This window comes from Arachis duranensis, chromosome 5 (genome assembly GCF_000817695.3).
Source record: "Arachis duranensis cultivar V14167 chromosome 5, aradu.V14167.gnm2.J7QH, whole genome shotgun sequence".
Lineage (NCBI taxonomy): Eukaryota > Viridiplantae > Streptophyta > Magnoliopsida > Fabales > Fabaceae > Arachis > Arachis duranensis.
Window position 1 is genome coordinate 10,479,665 of NC_029776.3, and position 16,942 is coordinate 10,496,606.

The window sequence follows — 16,942 nt, forward strand, 5'->3', positions numbered from 1 at the left end:
AACCCTTGCGTCTACCCAAGAGGTACGTTCTTGTATACCCAGGAGGAATAAATGAGGGGATCCTAACTTCCTACCATCTCGCTGGGGGCGATTTTACAATACCAGGAGAAACAAAGAAGAGGATCCTCACCTTCCACCATCTCCTGAGGTCTCACTTACAAGAAAGAGTGCTCAGATATAACATTTATTTCTTTCTTTAATCAGCTTTATAATATAAGAATTTTATATATATACATATATATATATATATATATATATATATGTTTAGAAGTTCATAACCATGTTTAAATCACAAAACTACATGTTGTTGAAAATAAGGTGTGTGCGCATGCACACATGTGTGTGTACACTTGTGCAATTATTTATAAAGGTGCGTACACACTAGGAGGTGCGGATGCCCTCAACAGCAAGCATGTCCATGCGTGTGCCTGCGCATCCTCTATGTGTACGCACATTTGCCAAAAACACACAGGATGTGCATGCGCTCCAATGTGTGCGAATGCTCTTAGTAGTAGGCATGTCCCTATATGTGCGTGTGCACCATAGTGTACGTACGCATGTTTTCTGAAAACCACAGGGTGTGTGTGCACACAGCACACGAGTATGCGTACGCACTAGAGAAAATGTTGCCCCTGCTGGGCGCGTGCGCACAACAGTGTGCGTATGCAAACAAACCAGAAGTTATGGTTTTGCTGTAACTTGGAAAAATCAGTTTTTTGCATAAGATTTTTGACGTCCATAATTTCCTCTATAAAATTCTATTTTCACAAAATTTATACCATTTTAAAGCTTGTAAAACCATCTTTGATTTGAAGAAATTTTCATTTCCATCCAAAATTCAAAACTCTAGTTATGGGCCGCCGAAGTTCATTAAAAATCAAGTTTTCATCCAAAACATTAAACCTCCATTTTTACCACAACAAACTCAATACCAACATTTTATGCATACAAACAACACCACAACATACCATATCACAGCAACACAGTCTCCACATCCTACCACAATCTACCATACCTCAATATTACACAATCTCATACATAAATTCGTCAAATAACCAACAACGTCATCAATAATTCATCACATATACATATTCATTCTGAACACCATGTCAATCATCATTGAATCATCTTATAGCATTCTATTTTTATCAGCAACATCAATCACTAAATCAATGCTCAACCTATTACAAGTAGGGGTGTTTGCGGTGCAGTTTGGATCGATTTTTAGTCAAAATCTCATTTGATCCGAACACTATGTTTACTTGCGGTGCGGTTTGGATTGGATGATTTAAAAAAAATCCGATCCGATCCGATCCAACTTTGAGCGGTTTGGATTGGATTGGATTTGCGGTTTTGTAAATTAAGAAAATTAAATATATATAACAAGTCTCAATATCAAATTTTAAATAACCAATAATGACATAGCAAGTCTTAACAATATCTTAAAAAATCAACGATAATATAACAATAGAAATAAAATTATATGTTAGTTAAAATAAATAAATAAATCACATTTTAAACATAAAACACCTATTAAATAATAATAATAATAATAATAATAATAATAATACATAAAAAATATAAAAATGTATAACAAATTGAATATGTTATAAGTAAAATTGTAAACATAATAATAAAATAATAATATTATAACACATTATGCGGTTTGGATTGGATTTGATCGGTTGTGAAAAATAGATCCGAAATCCGATCCAATCCAGCGGTTTGTAAAAAATAAGATCCAATCAAATCCAAATTAGTGCGATTTTTAATCGATTTTCAGTTTAGATTTGATTAAATGAGCGGTTTAATTTGGATCGGTTTGAATTTGAACACCCCTATAACTATGTGCTTCTCATTCAGTTATTGCAAAATATGCATACAAAATAATTTCAAGTGTCTATCATTTAAAAAAATTGAAACACATTTAGGGTGCCTTTAGTTTGTCTATTTTCTGTTTTCAACTTTTCATTCTCACTTAAATAAGAAAACAAGAGTGAAAACATATTTGATTTATTTTTTTAAAACAATTTTAGAATATGTTTTTTGAATAAGATGAAATTTCCTATAACGTTAAATTCATGTTTTCATTGTTTTTAGTAAAATTTGGAAACAATTCACTTAAAACAATGAAAACACGTTAACAGTTTTGTAATATTATATAACATGTTTTTTGTTCAGTTGCAGTTCCTTTCCATCTTTCTTTCCTCTCCTCTATTTTCCTCCTTCTTAATTTATTTGGTATTATTTTTTTTTATGTTTTAACTGCTATAATTAAGAGATTCTTTTTGTTATGAATATTGTGAAGAATAACTCATAAACAAAATGAAAGATGAATTTCTTTCTAATTATCTTTTAATTATATTAAAAAGAAAATTATTAAAAAATTTGACACAGATTCTATTATCAATAAATTTTATGATACGAAGAATCGACCACTTCATTAATAAAAAATACACATATTTTTTGTATTTTAAAATATATTCTCTATCAGTATAATTTTTATAATTCATCTTATATTATATAAATTTTTACATAATTTTTTAATATTATATATGTTGTTGGCCACACGATAATATTCTCTCCCTTTCTTCGTTGCTTCCCGGCTTTCTCCGACGACTTCACCTCCATCATCTGCCGCCTCTCTTCCTCTTTTCTCTGTCGTCGTTGAATGCGTCTGTCTCTGCCTCCGCTGCCTCTTTGTACTCTTTTCATCGCCATTTTCCATTGAAGACCTGCTCCACCAACCAATTTCTACTTTGTCTCATTGTGGATGATTTGTCCCCTTTTTTTCCTTGACCTGCTCCATTGTTCATTGTCTTGATCCTCTTTGCCCATTTTTTCCCTAAAATTTCCGGAATTTCTGTGTTGATTTGTCTCCCTTTGCCCATTGTTTTAAAATTTCTTGATGTTTTGTTAATTGTTAGATTTTTTTTGTGAAGTGTGCATTTTGTTATCAAATAACTATTATTGTTTGGGTTTTGTTAGGTATGAGTTAATAAGCAATTGATAGTTGATATTGAAGGCTGCTAAAGATGATGGTAGGGTTTATGCTAGAATTATGACCAGAAAGTAATACTTACATGTCTTGATGAGGGACTGATACTTATTTTCTGGAAGTGATATGCTTGTTGGGATTCTAATGCAGTAATGCTTGAGAAAAAAATAGGGTGAAAGTTGCTATCAATGAGAAGTGAGATGAGGCCGATGAAATTTTTGTTTCAATTTTTTTATTTATTAAAAAATTAAATAAAACCAAAAACGGTTTCAATATTTTCATTTTTTGAAAAAAAAAACAATGAATCAAAGCAAACATATTTTTGAAAATCTGAAAATAGAAACTATTTTCAGAAAAAAAATGAATAAAAAATTAAAATATTTTCTTGAACCAAAACCAAACTCACCTAACTCTCTTCTACGAAGGCACACAAAAAATGTTATAGGATAAAACCGTTTTACACGTACATCCAATCACATAACATCATATTAGTAAAAATAACTGCCTTTTACATTGACTGCGTGAATAGTCATTCAAAACGATTGTAATTGCACAACTATGTAAGACAATGCATCAAAATTAAACTCTTATAATAAATGTTCATAGAGCACAAACTTTACAATTATTCCATTACATTAAACTCTTACAATTAATTGAAGAACTAACCACTTACACAATAACTCATCCTCATCACACTTCATCTCATAATCTATAGAATTAGAAAAAAAAAGTCCAGATCATGATTAGGAAGATCAAAATCTTTCTGCCAGTCTAGCTGTAACTGCTCTTAGTTTCGAATATACCTTACCCGCGGGTGATCCCATGATAAGGCTACAAAGAGAATCTCTCGCAATTTTGATGTTGGCAAATGACCCCAAAATGTGTATTTTAGTGTCAGCAATCACAATCCTCATCTTAGTTGCATTTTCGATTGCAAACTTAGTTTTACCGCCTTTACCAGATAATCTTCCAATAGCGCGAGACAAGTGATCACCTCGAAGTGTCTTAACATCCTTGATTTCGAAGGACTCAACATAGAGCTCATCCAGACGGAGTAGCGCAATGGCATCTACGACATCGAATCCCATCATGAAAGCATGGACAAAATCAGCACATTTTTGCAGGTTACTAATATCGGGTGTATCTGGCCTCGTCTTCAGTTCAACCTTCCGAGCCTTCAAATTCATGCGGATGTCGATTTTCATCTGCTCGTATATGGGAGTATAGATGTCCATCCATGCTTTCTTGAGAGGATTGTAGCGATGTTGTGGAACAGATACCTTCCGAAACTGAAACTGACCATCGGACATCTCATGAGGCTTCAAAGGCTCGAACTTAGGCTTTGGAGGCAATGGTTTTGCCTCAGGGGCAGCTTCAACTTCCATTGAAGACAACACCATGTTTGACTGCATTATGCAGTAAGGACAAAGAAAAAGAAAGTTGATTCTAACTATTATAGAAGTGGGGTTTAATTTTAACAACAAGAGAAGAAATAAAGAGGAAGATATTCTCAATTCTCAATAAAAATAACTCAAAAAAAATACACTATTATAGAAGTGGGGTTTAATTTTAACTCATTTTGTGCATTAATAAGCATGCACATTGAACAATTAGCTCGCCAATGCTTGCTTTATTTGCGCAAGTAGTTCTACACATTTTGAAGAGTTCACATTCTTTGTTACAAAATTTGAATCCAACCAACAGCTAATAATTGTTTTAATCCTTCATGTCATTGCTTACACAGCTAAAAAGAAGCAAATGGGACACTTGAAAAGTATAAAATGTTAGATAATTCTATGATGAAGAGGTTTTTGTGTGAAAAGAATAAAATAATATATAATTTATGTTAAAAATTAATAAAAATAAAATAATACATTCTCTTAAATAAGTATTTAATTATCTATTAAAGAAAATCTTTATTTTTTTTAGCATTTTTTCTCTTAGTTTTTATTGTAATTATTGCAGCTGATTAAAAACTTATTAGTTACTTACATAACATTTTCAATAAGGGAGTCCATATAGGACGAGTTAATTAATAGGCTAACCAAACATTAAAAATCATTTGTAACATTACCAAAACCAGAAACACCATAGCCAGCTCCAAGTTCAATTACACGTTTTCCTTTAAGTTTAGCTGGAGAAAACCTTCCCTTTCTGCAATTCCGTTCCTGAAAAAAAAATAAATAAAGATACACCTTAAGATATTAGAAGGTGAGAGAAATTAGATGCAATATCTAAATAAGTTCATTAAAATCATGTTTAGATTCTAAAACTAAATTATATATATAATGCAAGTTCTGTTCACCAGTTCCATAAAGAACACCTTCTTCAAAGTACCTTCCTCTCAACAAAATGGGATAGTTATAGAAGATATACTTGAAAAAGATAAATATACCTGAGTAAACTGCAATTCATGGCCCAAAACCTCCAGTGGCATTTCAAAAGTGGTATGACACACATCTATTCTAAAGCACATAACCAATAATGACATAAAACAGTAAAACTAAAGTGATATTACAACATATGTATTGACAGGCATCACCATATGATTTTCTTTAGGAAGGGAAAAATCAGAAAAGAACACTGCTGGCTGGCAGGCACAGAATGATTCAAAAGAATACAAATTTCAACAAATACCACTACTTAATAGCAATTTGTGCTATCATCCATCATAAGAAGAGGAAGTCAAAGCTCAATATGACATGCTAATCAAAGAAAAACAACCAAATAACATAAATAACTTCAAATCTTTATCCAGACAATAAAACAAATTAAACAGGTAGTGTTCAACCAAAGTGAAATCACAGAAACATCATATAGAACAGAAGAATTGACAGGTCCTATCAATAAAATGGGCAACACATCCCTTTAGATTATATAAGGTTAAGACTTGAGTTTAAGAAAGATACCTGTCAAGTGCCATAAGATCAGAGTCTGCTAAATGAAAAAATCCCAGATACGAAAGACAAATCCAGAGGCTCTATCTCCCACCTGAGTTCATATATTGCTCTTAACCGCTGAAAAATAATAACAATAATTAAGAAAAAGAGCATAAATTTATGAAAAACATAGTAAAAAAGGAACAATGTTAGAAGGGGGAAGCAACAACATTGAAGAAATGAGAGTGAGAATGAAAGAGTGGTTCGAAATAAAGAAACATTTCTAGTTAAATTGTAAAGAAACATCTAGTTAGACACAAAGAACCTCACCTCCCATGTCGTTAGACCCTTCATGTAGCCAGGAAGACATTCAAATTCTATTTTCAATATCTTTATAAGAGAGCTGGAAGGTTCAGGTGACTCTAAATTCTCCTTGTTTGCCTCTAAATTTAGTTTAAAAATAATACATAAAAAAATCTCTTTGTGGCTTATGGTGGGATTTGAAGTATTGAAGCAAGAAAGAAAACTGTTACCATCAGATAAATAAATTCCTCCCCTCAAATGTCACTATTCTGTCTTCCACAGGTTGCTGCTGCTGCTTAAACTCTTGTTGTCTGTTCAACCATTGCTTAGGAAATGAGAAACTTGCAGCAATCATCTACAGAAATGTGGAAATAATATTCACAACTTTTAACTTACATCTCAAGTTCTTGTGAAAATAAATCAGTAGCACCGGTGCAAGAAAATAAGATAGTGGTACAAATAGAGTTAGTAACAAACAAATAATCAAAGCAAAAGTTTTGTTTTCATGAAATCAACATCAACATGACCACAAGACCAGATCAAGTGACAGATCAACATAATTTCACTATTTCATCTACAAAATTTTTTATTTTCATTTTTTCAGTTCTATGCTAAAAATTGTTCAGCAGCCAAAAATTGGAGAAGGATACAAATCATCTTCGGTGAAGCTAGAATCCGGCATAGGAGCTAAAATCTCTCCTCCTTCTTCTTCTTCTCCATCCTCTTCATCCTCAAAATCTGGAGGTAATTCCTGAAAATAAAAAATTCTCAATCCAACAAAACAAAGGAAGGAAAAAATGCAAAGTAAAAATGGAAAGAGGAGCGAGAAGAGGAAGTAAGAAGCACCTGGAACGTAGCCGTAGCTGCTCTTGAGACGGTCTTCGAGTTAAAGTAGATCGGAGTGGTTTTTCTTGAAACTAATAGATTTTCTATAAAAAATTATTCCTTGATTATTGTAAAGTAGGGTACAGAACACAACAAGAAGCAATTTCAACAAATTAAATAAATAATTCCATTCCAAACTCTCTGCACAAATTCAGTTCTGCCATGCTGATATCTTTGCATTAACCTCCTCCTTCTTCACCCTTTGCACTGAAACCTCTTCAACTACTTGATGATGATGGTGTTGATGTTGATGATGACCACTATTAGAAGCTACACCACCACTACTAGAATATAAACTCATAAACCTGTACCACCACTACTAGAACCTGCACCATTGCTGTTAGGCTCTGATTCCACCTTCTATGGGTTAATTCTAGTTCAGATTTTGGTAGGGTTTTTATGATTTAGGAAAATTTGAAGTGGTTTATTAGTTGGAATAAGAAAAGATTATGTCAAAAAAAAAAAGAAAAGGAAATTCATAGATCAGATCAAGCTATCACAGATTGGAAAACCTAGCTAGGAATATATGTCACAGAAAACATGGATACTTGAATACTTGGATACAATAGTTGTTGAAAAGATAACCTATCTGGCGAGAGAGCACTGCGACGACGGCGATGAAGGGAGCAGACGCGCGACGAGAGTGGTGGAGAGGGCTCTGCGACGATGGTGACGAAGGGAGCAACGCGATGCGAGAGGCGCCGGAGGGGCTCGTGCAATGCGAGCGGCACCTGGTGTGATGCGAGCGGCGCCGAAGGAGCTCGTGCGATGCAAGCGGCGGCGGCGAGAAGAAGTAGCTTGTTGACGCCTTGACGGAGAGAGAAGAAGCTCGTTTGATAATGTGTGATGTGAATGGAGCTCGATATGATAGGGACATTTAACTTAATATTTCTGACGAAAAATTTTAAATTACAGACGAATTTTTTGTCTGTAATAATTTAATAAACATAATTTTTTGTCTATTTAATTACAGACGGATTTTTCGTCTGTAACTATTTTTTCCGAAAAAAATTAATTTTTCCGACAGAATTACCGATGGATTCTCTTTTCCGTCTGTAATTTATGCTGATTTATTTTTTTTGTTTCCGACAAAAAATTCCTCTGAAATTCCGTCTGTATTTCTGTGGGATAAAATCCGTCGAAAATATCCGTCTGTAATAACTAGTTTTCTAGTAGTGAATCCAGCCTCCACAGTTTTCACCAAGCATTCAACATCCACAATTAAGCTTCAATTTACATATATACACACCTAACACATATTATTATATATACATACCCAAAATTCAATACCCAACACACTTAATCAAGAAGTTAACTAGGGTTGATGATCCTTACTTTATAGGTGCCTCAATTAAACAAAAGTCTACTGCACTAATTCCTTAAGTCAATTTGATCCTAAAACATCAAATTGACCACAAATCTTAACATCCGACTATACCATTTTCGAATTTGAGAAGAGAAAAATGAAACTGGAAATGTGATTTTCTCACCTTACAATGTACTAGGCTTTGTAGAGCTCGTCATTACGGACGCATAACCATAAATAGTGCGACGATTAGAGCTCGGAATGAGAAGATATGGGGATTTGAATGAAATTCAAGGGTTTGTGAAAGTTGGGAATGTTCTTCCCCTTGGTTGAGCTTCTGCATTCTTTGCATGCAAATGGGGAAGAGAATGAGCTGAGCTCATTCGTTTAAGCAAGTAGGTTGGGTCCACGGGCCCGGTTTGGATCCGATTCGACTGGTTTGGCCCGTTTGACCTAATCTTGGACTAAATTTTTTAAAATTATTGTCAAAATTCTTATTTTAATTAGCTCTATCTCATTGAACTATCAGAGTGGCTGGGGATGAATACGATGACACTATATAAATAAATCACTGAGAAACTTTTGTTTCTCACCCCTCTCTTCGTACCATTTTCAGGAACAATGCGGCACGAAACGATACACTTCTTGATTGAGCTGAAAAGACCAATGCACAATTAGAAGTAAGATATCAAGATTTTAGATACGAAACGTTAAGCACTTATCCAAATTCTTATTAAAGAGAAAAAATAGGCGATTGTTTTAATCATACTTATATAAATTAAGAGAATTGTGAATTTTTGTGTATCTTATTTTATCTTTATTCAGTGACTACAATTGTGGCTATAATATTTCTTTTTTATGATTATTTGATATAGGTAAAGTTTGTTATTATTTTTATCTTTATAGTTTAATACGCCTATTTTTTATTTTAGTATTTCTAAATCCGTTTATATTTTTTAATTAGTAACGATTCAAATAAAAGTTAACTATCTATTATTATTTTTATATATAAATTATTTTATATAAAGATCTTTTTTTTTTCAATAATATCATAAAGTTTCAATATCAACGAAATAAAACTTGAACATAGTTTAGAAATATTAGGATGTCACATTGATCATCTAATTTCCTATTGCTTCTATAACTTTCCAATCAACTGACTTTTGCTTTCAAACAACCAACATGTGTATCATGCAATGCAAGTTGCAACAAAAATAAACTATCAACCGTCAACAGCTATGTATTAAAGTTGGGTTTACTATGTATACCTATAACTAACTCTAAGTAACCTCATAAGATAAGGATTGTCAACCAGTTATAATATATATACTCTCTCATGATGATTAGGGGGTTCAATACAAGGAACACACATGGAGTTAGAAATCTATACTAAATACATGATAAACTCTAAATTTGAGTGGATTCAACCTAAAAAATAATTAATTAAGAAAATCAAATTATTGTAAAGACTATCATATCATTACCATGTACCATAAACTTCTAAACCATACAAATGCAAGAAGCTACAGACAAATAGAGGTCTTCAGGTTTTGCTGAGGAGGGTGAACAGCGAAAGATGTAGGTATCAATTTATTAATAAACGGGGTTCACCTGAAATGAAACTTCAAATATCAGAAACTAATCTATTATGAAGTTATATAATTAAAACCGGCTGTGAATTATTATCACCATTGTAGTGATCAGAATCAGGGGAGTGATAGTTTCGAGTAATACCAAGGAACCAACACTATATAGCATAGCAGTTAGTTTCAACTAAAACTAAAATAGGTTGCTAAACAAACTCGTTATGAACCCCACTTAAAACGAATTTGAATCTTGATTCCCAAAACTTTTTTAACAGTAACGCCATGAAGTCGGTGTTGAAGGTTGGTATCAATTGTGATAAGCGCAAAAGAAGCTTCTACTCAAAACTGTTTCTTCCCTTATCTTCATAAAAAATTATAATTGAGATATGAAAACAAACTTTGTGATGTTAAGTAGTTTAGTTATATATACCAAACTATACAATAGTTTTTAACTATTATTTTTATACGAATACTATTTTAAATATTTTCATGTAAGCAAATAAGTAATCATTCTACAAATAAAGAATAATGTGTTAATTATTTTGAATTGCAGGGGTAGATAAAACAGAAGCTGCTGAAGGGAAGGGTGCGTTGACTGTAACAGGGGGATGCAGTCCGCATAAGAAAATCAAACGAGCTCAAGTTTTGATTATTGGGCCTCCTTCTTCTACGTAAAAGAAAACCCCGAAGAAAACAAGAAGTGCGGCCCATATATGCAGCCCATACCGTGACACTTGCAATACTCATTACCGCCGTTGCTTTAACGTCCGTAATACAAAACAAATTAGAAAGATATTATGGAGTAATTTACTAATTTCTTGATCCTATAATGGAATCTGAGCAGACATTGCGGAGGACAGTAGTCATATCATAGTACACAAGCAAGGACAAGGTTCACTCCCCTTGCCTCCGAATCCACTTATCTTGCCTTTTATTTATTTACTTTCCTTTTTTTCCGAGTTAAATGCAATGCAAATCACAGCCTCACAGGTAGATTACGCCATCAGTTCGTTTTGTGGCTGATGATGTATACAAAACAGTGAAGTTCGGTCATGTTTTAACATGTCATAATGTAATATAAACTATAAAGTAAGAGTAGTGAGCTAATCTTCAATTTGGGACGCCGAAAGTACATTCTTTCTTATATTACCAACCATAGAATAAAGTATCAAATATAAATAGAGAAAGTATAGGCCTTAGAGGCAACATGCCCATACAATGAATGCTGAAAATATTGAAACATAATAAACGACAGCAGAGGATTTCGAATAATCAAATTGTTAAGGTTGTGGGAGGATGATCAAGGACTTAATTAACCAACAATATTATCATTTGCATACAAACAAGCTAAGTTGGTGTTATCAAAATGTAAATTTCACTTGTAACGAGGGAGAGATGATTCTGCAGAATAAAATCCGCAGGCCCTTGTTGCATTGGGAAAGAGATTCTCTGCATGGGATCGTGGAATATTCTGAGGCCAGAGTACATAATAAATAAAAAAAAAATTTCAATTTTTTATATTTAATCAACATTAATTAGTTTTGCCAATTTTTCACTAAAAAAAATTGATTTCTTAGCATTTTCCAATAATAAAAAGTCACGCTAGAACTAGAGTCCAAAGCATTGAAAGGAATCGTATTGTAAAGTGGAGAAGGACAGTAGCAGTGTCAAATTAAGATTGGTTGGAATGGATGAAAGGCTTTGAAAAGCTGCTGATTTTAATGTGGTCTCTCAGAGACAACCTTTGAGCCTTCGATTTAATACGAAAACGATACACCGGACAAATATATTTCTCAGCCCCATCACATGACATAGCTTCTATACCAGATGCAATAGGCCTAGCAATATATACGTGTCAATGTATGAGTCGTAGGATCTGCGAAGGTGTACAATGTGAATGTGTAAAGAACTAAATATATTGAATCGGTGTCTAGTGATTAATGATTGTGTATTAAATATTAATATTGTTATGGGTGCTACACACTTATCTATAAGCTCCAGATACCCTGTACTAGACTTCTATTATTATAATAATACTTTTAGAATTAAATTGAGCTATTCAATTCTTATAGTAAGATGCAAAGATAAAAAAATTATAATAAATTATTAATACTAAATTTTAAATTATAAAATTTAAAAAAATTATATAAATATAATTAACAAAAAGATCTTTCATTAAAAAAAAATAAAAAGAATATATTCCGTAATTATTCTGAATTAAACCAAAACTTACAAGAAAACGATATTAAAAGGCTATAAAAAAATCATTACGAAAAAACGGATTCATAAAAGGAAAAGAAGTAGGATCTAAGAAATCTCGAATACTTTGAAATCGACTTGTAAAAAAATCTAAATTCTAAATTCCATGACCAATAAACTTGTGATATCTCATAAAAAGAAAGAGTAAAAATCGCTATAAAATATAGAAAAGAATTTAAAGAGGTATGTAATTACTTACTATCAGAAACTAACTTAAGTATTAATGTGTCTTTACAATTATGGTTTCTGACATGATTTTATAATTTGCACGAGATTATGAGTTCTTCTATCACGATATGGTTGGAATATCGAAATAATCATAGTAAATATACATAAAAAAATCAATTACTAAATTCAGGGGCGGAACTAAATTTTTTTGAGAGGGGCCAACATGAAAGTTATAAATTAAAAAAAAATAAAAATTAAAAAAATTAAACTAAAAATTAAAACTTATACATACATATTATTTATTTTGGAGGGATCATTGTCTCCCTTTTCTGTAACGTAACTCTGTCACTGACTGAATTACTCACTTATAAAAATATATATTTTAATATAAAATATATATTAAAAATAAGTTAAATTATATCTATATATTTATACATACATAACCAGTGTATATATAAATTTTTTATATCTGAAATATTTCGAACAATAATAAAATTATTGCTTCATTTGTTTTTTGGTCGATTTTGACAAATAACGTCAAAATAAGTTTGTATCAAGATCTCAAGTATCGGATAATAGATACGGTTCTTTTGAAAAAAAAGAATAAACTCAATCCGAAAATTACTTAATTATGTGTCATAATAATTTTCTGTCAAAATTACTAGTGGCATCGCAGAATTATGAAAAACAAAAGAATAAATAATTAAATAAAGAGGACAATAAAAATGCAAAATATTGATCAAAGAAAAATAATAACAAACTTTAAAGAAAATAAAACGAAAATGAATCAAATAAACAAAAAAATAAGTTAAAAATTGACTTCTAACACTCACATGTACTTGCACTCCATTTTTTTTCGTTATGTCGCGGAGACTGGGAATCTTATGAGTTTATATGATAATTTAGTGTTCTTGACTGAAGTCTCAAAATTTTTTTGAGTTTCTCCTATTTATAGGCCATGGAGATAACTTACCATAGAGTATATTATCTACTATCTTACTTCCTTCTTTTTCTCAACTATAACCTTATCTTGACCATGAAGAATCTTAACTTCCAAGTTTTGACACCCACGTCTTTCTTAGCCTTCAAGTCACACACTTCTTCAATACTATCTTTCTTCGACTTCAACTTATCCATATCTGCTTCTGTAGTTGAAACCATTGGCAGTCGAAACGCCCTCTTGTCCAAAAAAATCTATTTTATACTAATAAATTTTCCCTTTAAAATTTATTCTTTTGTTCAAAAATATAAGTTTTAATATTTCTCGTGCGAGGCACATGCAACCTTTTCAAATTCTCAAAATTTGAAAGGACAGTTACGTATCACTTAAAATGATGCGCGCTTTTCTTGGAACACATAACGTCCCCTGAATTTTAATGAGACGTTCCTTGAATAGAGGATTTCATCGTTACTTCTCAAATTAAATTAAATCATCCCCAATTTTTAAGAACTTTGCTTCTTGAAAATCCTAATCATTTTCTTTCTGTGCAACACGCTTTCTACAGTTTGTCAATTGTTTTTATTTAACTTCTATACCAACCATCATCACCGCATTCTCTTATTTAGCAACTATGGCCACCACTTCTCATTCTCGCGAAGAAGGAGATAAAGCTCTTCCTCTTCCTCTATTAGTGGATGAAGCAGTGCAGTTCTATGATGAGGATGGAGTTTTGAGAGCCCCAAACTCAAATATAGAAAACTCTAATTTCTGGTATCGTTAGGTATTTCTACCATTCTCAGTTAATGAAGTATTATATTCTTTCTTAGGTCTTTTGGTAACCCAAGAATAAATTGACTCTGTTTCTTCTTTCTTTCCATCACCACCAAAGTGTTTACCATACCATTGATTTTCTGCAAAAATGTCAAGGTTTCATACTCTGTTTCTTCTTTCTTTCCATCACCACCAAAGTGTTTACCATACCATTGATTTTCTGCAAAAATGTCAAGGTTTCATACTTTGCTGGTCGAGTTTTTAGAACTGCTCCCGCTAAGAATTTGAGTCCCCTTTTTTTGGCTTAGATGTCTCGACTTACACTTACATATAAGCCTATTTGAAAATCTCTAAATATTGTGCATGCCTTAAAATTAGCTACTTTTGATCTCTCTTATATCGCTCCTTTATTAGAGACCAGTTTGTACTTCTGGTGTCCTGTCACCAATAACTTTCATTTTTCTTATGGAATGATGGGTCCGACTCTGATAGACATTTCGACCTGAACAATTTTCTAGTTGATGGTGAATTTATGTCATGGTCGACCGATTATCTTAAAGATAATTTTCATATCAACTTCGATTCAAATTTCATATTGAACTTCATTCAAAACAACATGGATTCTGACAGAGATCATGTTTCTGACAGTGAACATGTATCTTTCTTCTTATTTTGATTCAATTCTTTTGTTTTCTACTCTAAGTCAGTCAAAATTTAAAAGAATAACTATTAGCCCTCATTCAAAATTCAAAAGAACAACTACTTGCCCCTGACTATTATGCTCAATCACAAAAAACTCATTGATCTTCCTGCCTTGATCTTGAGTCAACTTTACGAAACTCTTTCTTTGATTGTTGGTGAAATTCGTCAAGAGGATCCTTCGATCGGTTCCTTTGAGTTGTAACTTTGTGGCTCAAAACTGTTCTTGAACTTCATCTCACAATCTCTGATTCAAAAGTTCTCAACACTTCAATTAACGGTATTTGTCTTTTCCAACTTTTTTAGACGAAACTGAAAATCATGTCTCTCATTAGTGTTTTTTGACACTTTGTTAGGATTCTACTTGACATTAATGAAGACAACAATGTTCCTTATTTTCCAAATCCATTCACATTTCGACCCAGTTCTATTTCATGTCTTGACTCTTTTACTAGCTCTCAGCCAAAAAAACAACAATCAATGATATGTAAGTTAGGATCCTAACTCCTCAAATTCTTCCTATTGGTTTACCTCATGAGTTCACATGGGATCTCAAGAAGAAACTAGTTGTCTATTTACCTCACTATGTAACTTGACAATTTGTCTTAGTCCAAGCCTTACCTTCTTCTTTGTCTCTCGACCTTGAGACACAAAAGATTCACTATAAAGTGTTGGATACAAAGAATTTAACGAAATGTTAGAGATGAACCACCAACAGATGTTGAATCAATACCAACGTCTGAATATCAATAGTTATTTTTTATCAACTCCTGATTTTCATGCCTGGTGATCAAAGTACTTTTCTTTCCATTGTACATTTGTAGATCAACCTCTCTCAAATTTGGTCTTCTCGCCTACACAGATAATGTCTAAGAAAACTATAAGTAAGTAAAAGAAATATTAAGATATGAAGGGTTGTTTATTAAGGGTTGATAGGTATTATAATTTTCCATGTAAGAGTAATGTTGGTTGTGTGTATCCACTGGAGGATATTCTAAAGGAGGTGTTGGATTATACAAAGGATTATTTCTTATAGTGTTAATACCTTCAGCATATACGGCAATAGGATTCTCCAAAGGTGGTGAGTAATTTAGAGGTAATCCGTATTGAGGCCATGTGACGGGTATGGTCGTTGGAATACCTTTTGTCGACCGTTGGCTCGAAAGACTGGTCGAAGGGACTACCTCTATTTCAAGGCCTTTAGTGAAATTTTCACTATCATTATTCGATGTATCTGCCGAAGTTGAAGCTCTATCCGTCATGATTAACTTATCACTGCGTAATTGTATACACAACTTGACACAAATTTAACGCAGGATCCCACTGGGTATGCGAATTTGTTTCACTCGTTTTTTGTCAACTTCGACAGGTAACATTAAACGAGTTTGTATCAAGATCTTAAGTATCGGAGAGCAGATACGACTTCTCTAAAAAAAGAGTGAGTTTGAATTGGAAATTACTTAATTATGGTATCAAAGCAATTTTTTGTCGACATTACTAGTGGCAGAATTATGGAAAACAACAAAGAAATAAATAATTAAATAAGAGGACAATGAAAATGTAAAATATTGATCAAAGAAAAATAATAACAAACTTCAAAGAAAATAAAATGAAAATGAATCAAATAAACAAAAGAAAACAAGTTAAAAATTTACTTTCAACACTCACATGCACTTGCACTCCATTTTCTTTCGTTGCGTCGCAGAGACCGAGAATCTTATGAGTTATGTGATGATCTAATATTCTTGACTGGATTCAATTCTTTTGAGTTTCTCCTATTTATAGACCATGGAGATAGACTTGCCATGAAGCATGTTATCTACTATTTTACTTCCTCCTTTTTCTCAGTCATGACCTTGCCTTAACCATGAAGAATCTTGACCTCCAAATTCTGACACACACGTCTTCCTTGGTCTTCAAATCCCACGCTTTCTCAAATTTCACACCAATGTTCTCTACTTAGTCTTGAAGGTCGAGTAGCAAACTTTAATGCTTAAGAAAAGGCAATAACTACCTATCAACTTTAACGCTCTTTATACTACCTTTTTTCGATTTCAACTTACCCGTCTCTATTTCTATAGTCGAAACACTGCTTCTTATAATCAAAATCATTGACAGTCAAAACGCTTTCTTATTAAAAAATATATT

General features: G+C 32.5%; 1 protein-coding gene and 1 long non-coding RNA gene across 2 annotated transcripts; both read right to left on the reverse strand.

Moving 5' to 3' along the window:
* Positions 1 to 3,567: 3,567 nt before the first annotated feature.
* LOC107487956 (uncharacterized) lies at positions 3,568 to 4,432 on the reverse strand. The gene has a single exon (XM_016108648.3). The coding sequence runs from the start codon at positions 4,408 to 4,410 to the stop codon at positions 3,751 to 3,753; it is 660 nt and encodes a 219-aa protein (XP_015964134.1). The 5' UTR covers positions 4,411 to 4,432; the 3' UTR covers positions 3,568 to 3,750.
* Positions 4,433 to 5,892: 1,460 nt separating this feature from the next.
* LOC110280933 (uncharacterized) lies at positions 5,893 to 7,910 on the reverse strand. Its single transcript, XR_008009620.1, has 4 exons — positions 7,034 to 7,910; positions 6,411 to 6,931; positions 6,208 to 6,320; positions 5,893 to 6,015 (listed from the first exon to the last, which is right to left on the reverse strand). It is a non-coding gene; the product is annotated as an uncharacterized LOC110280933 (long non-coding RNA).
* Positions 7,911 to 16,942: the final 9,032 nt, after the last annotated feature.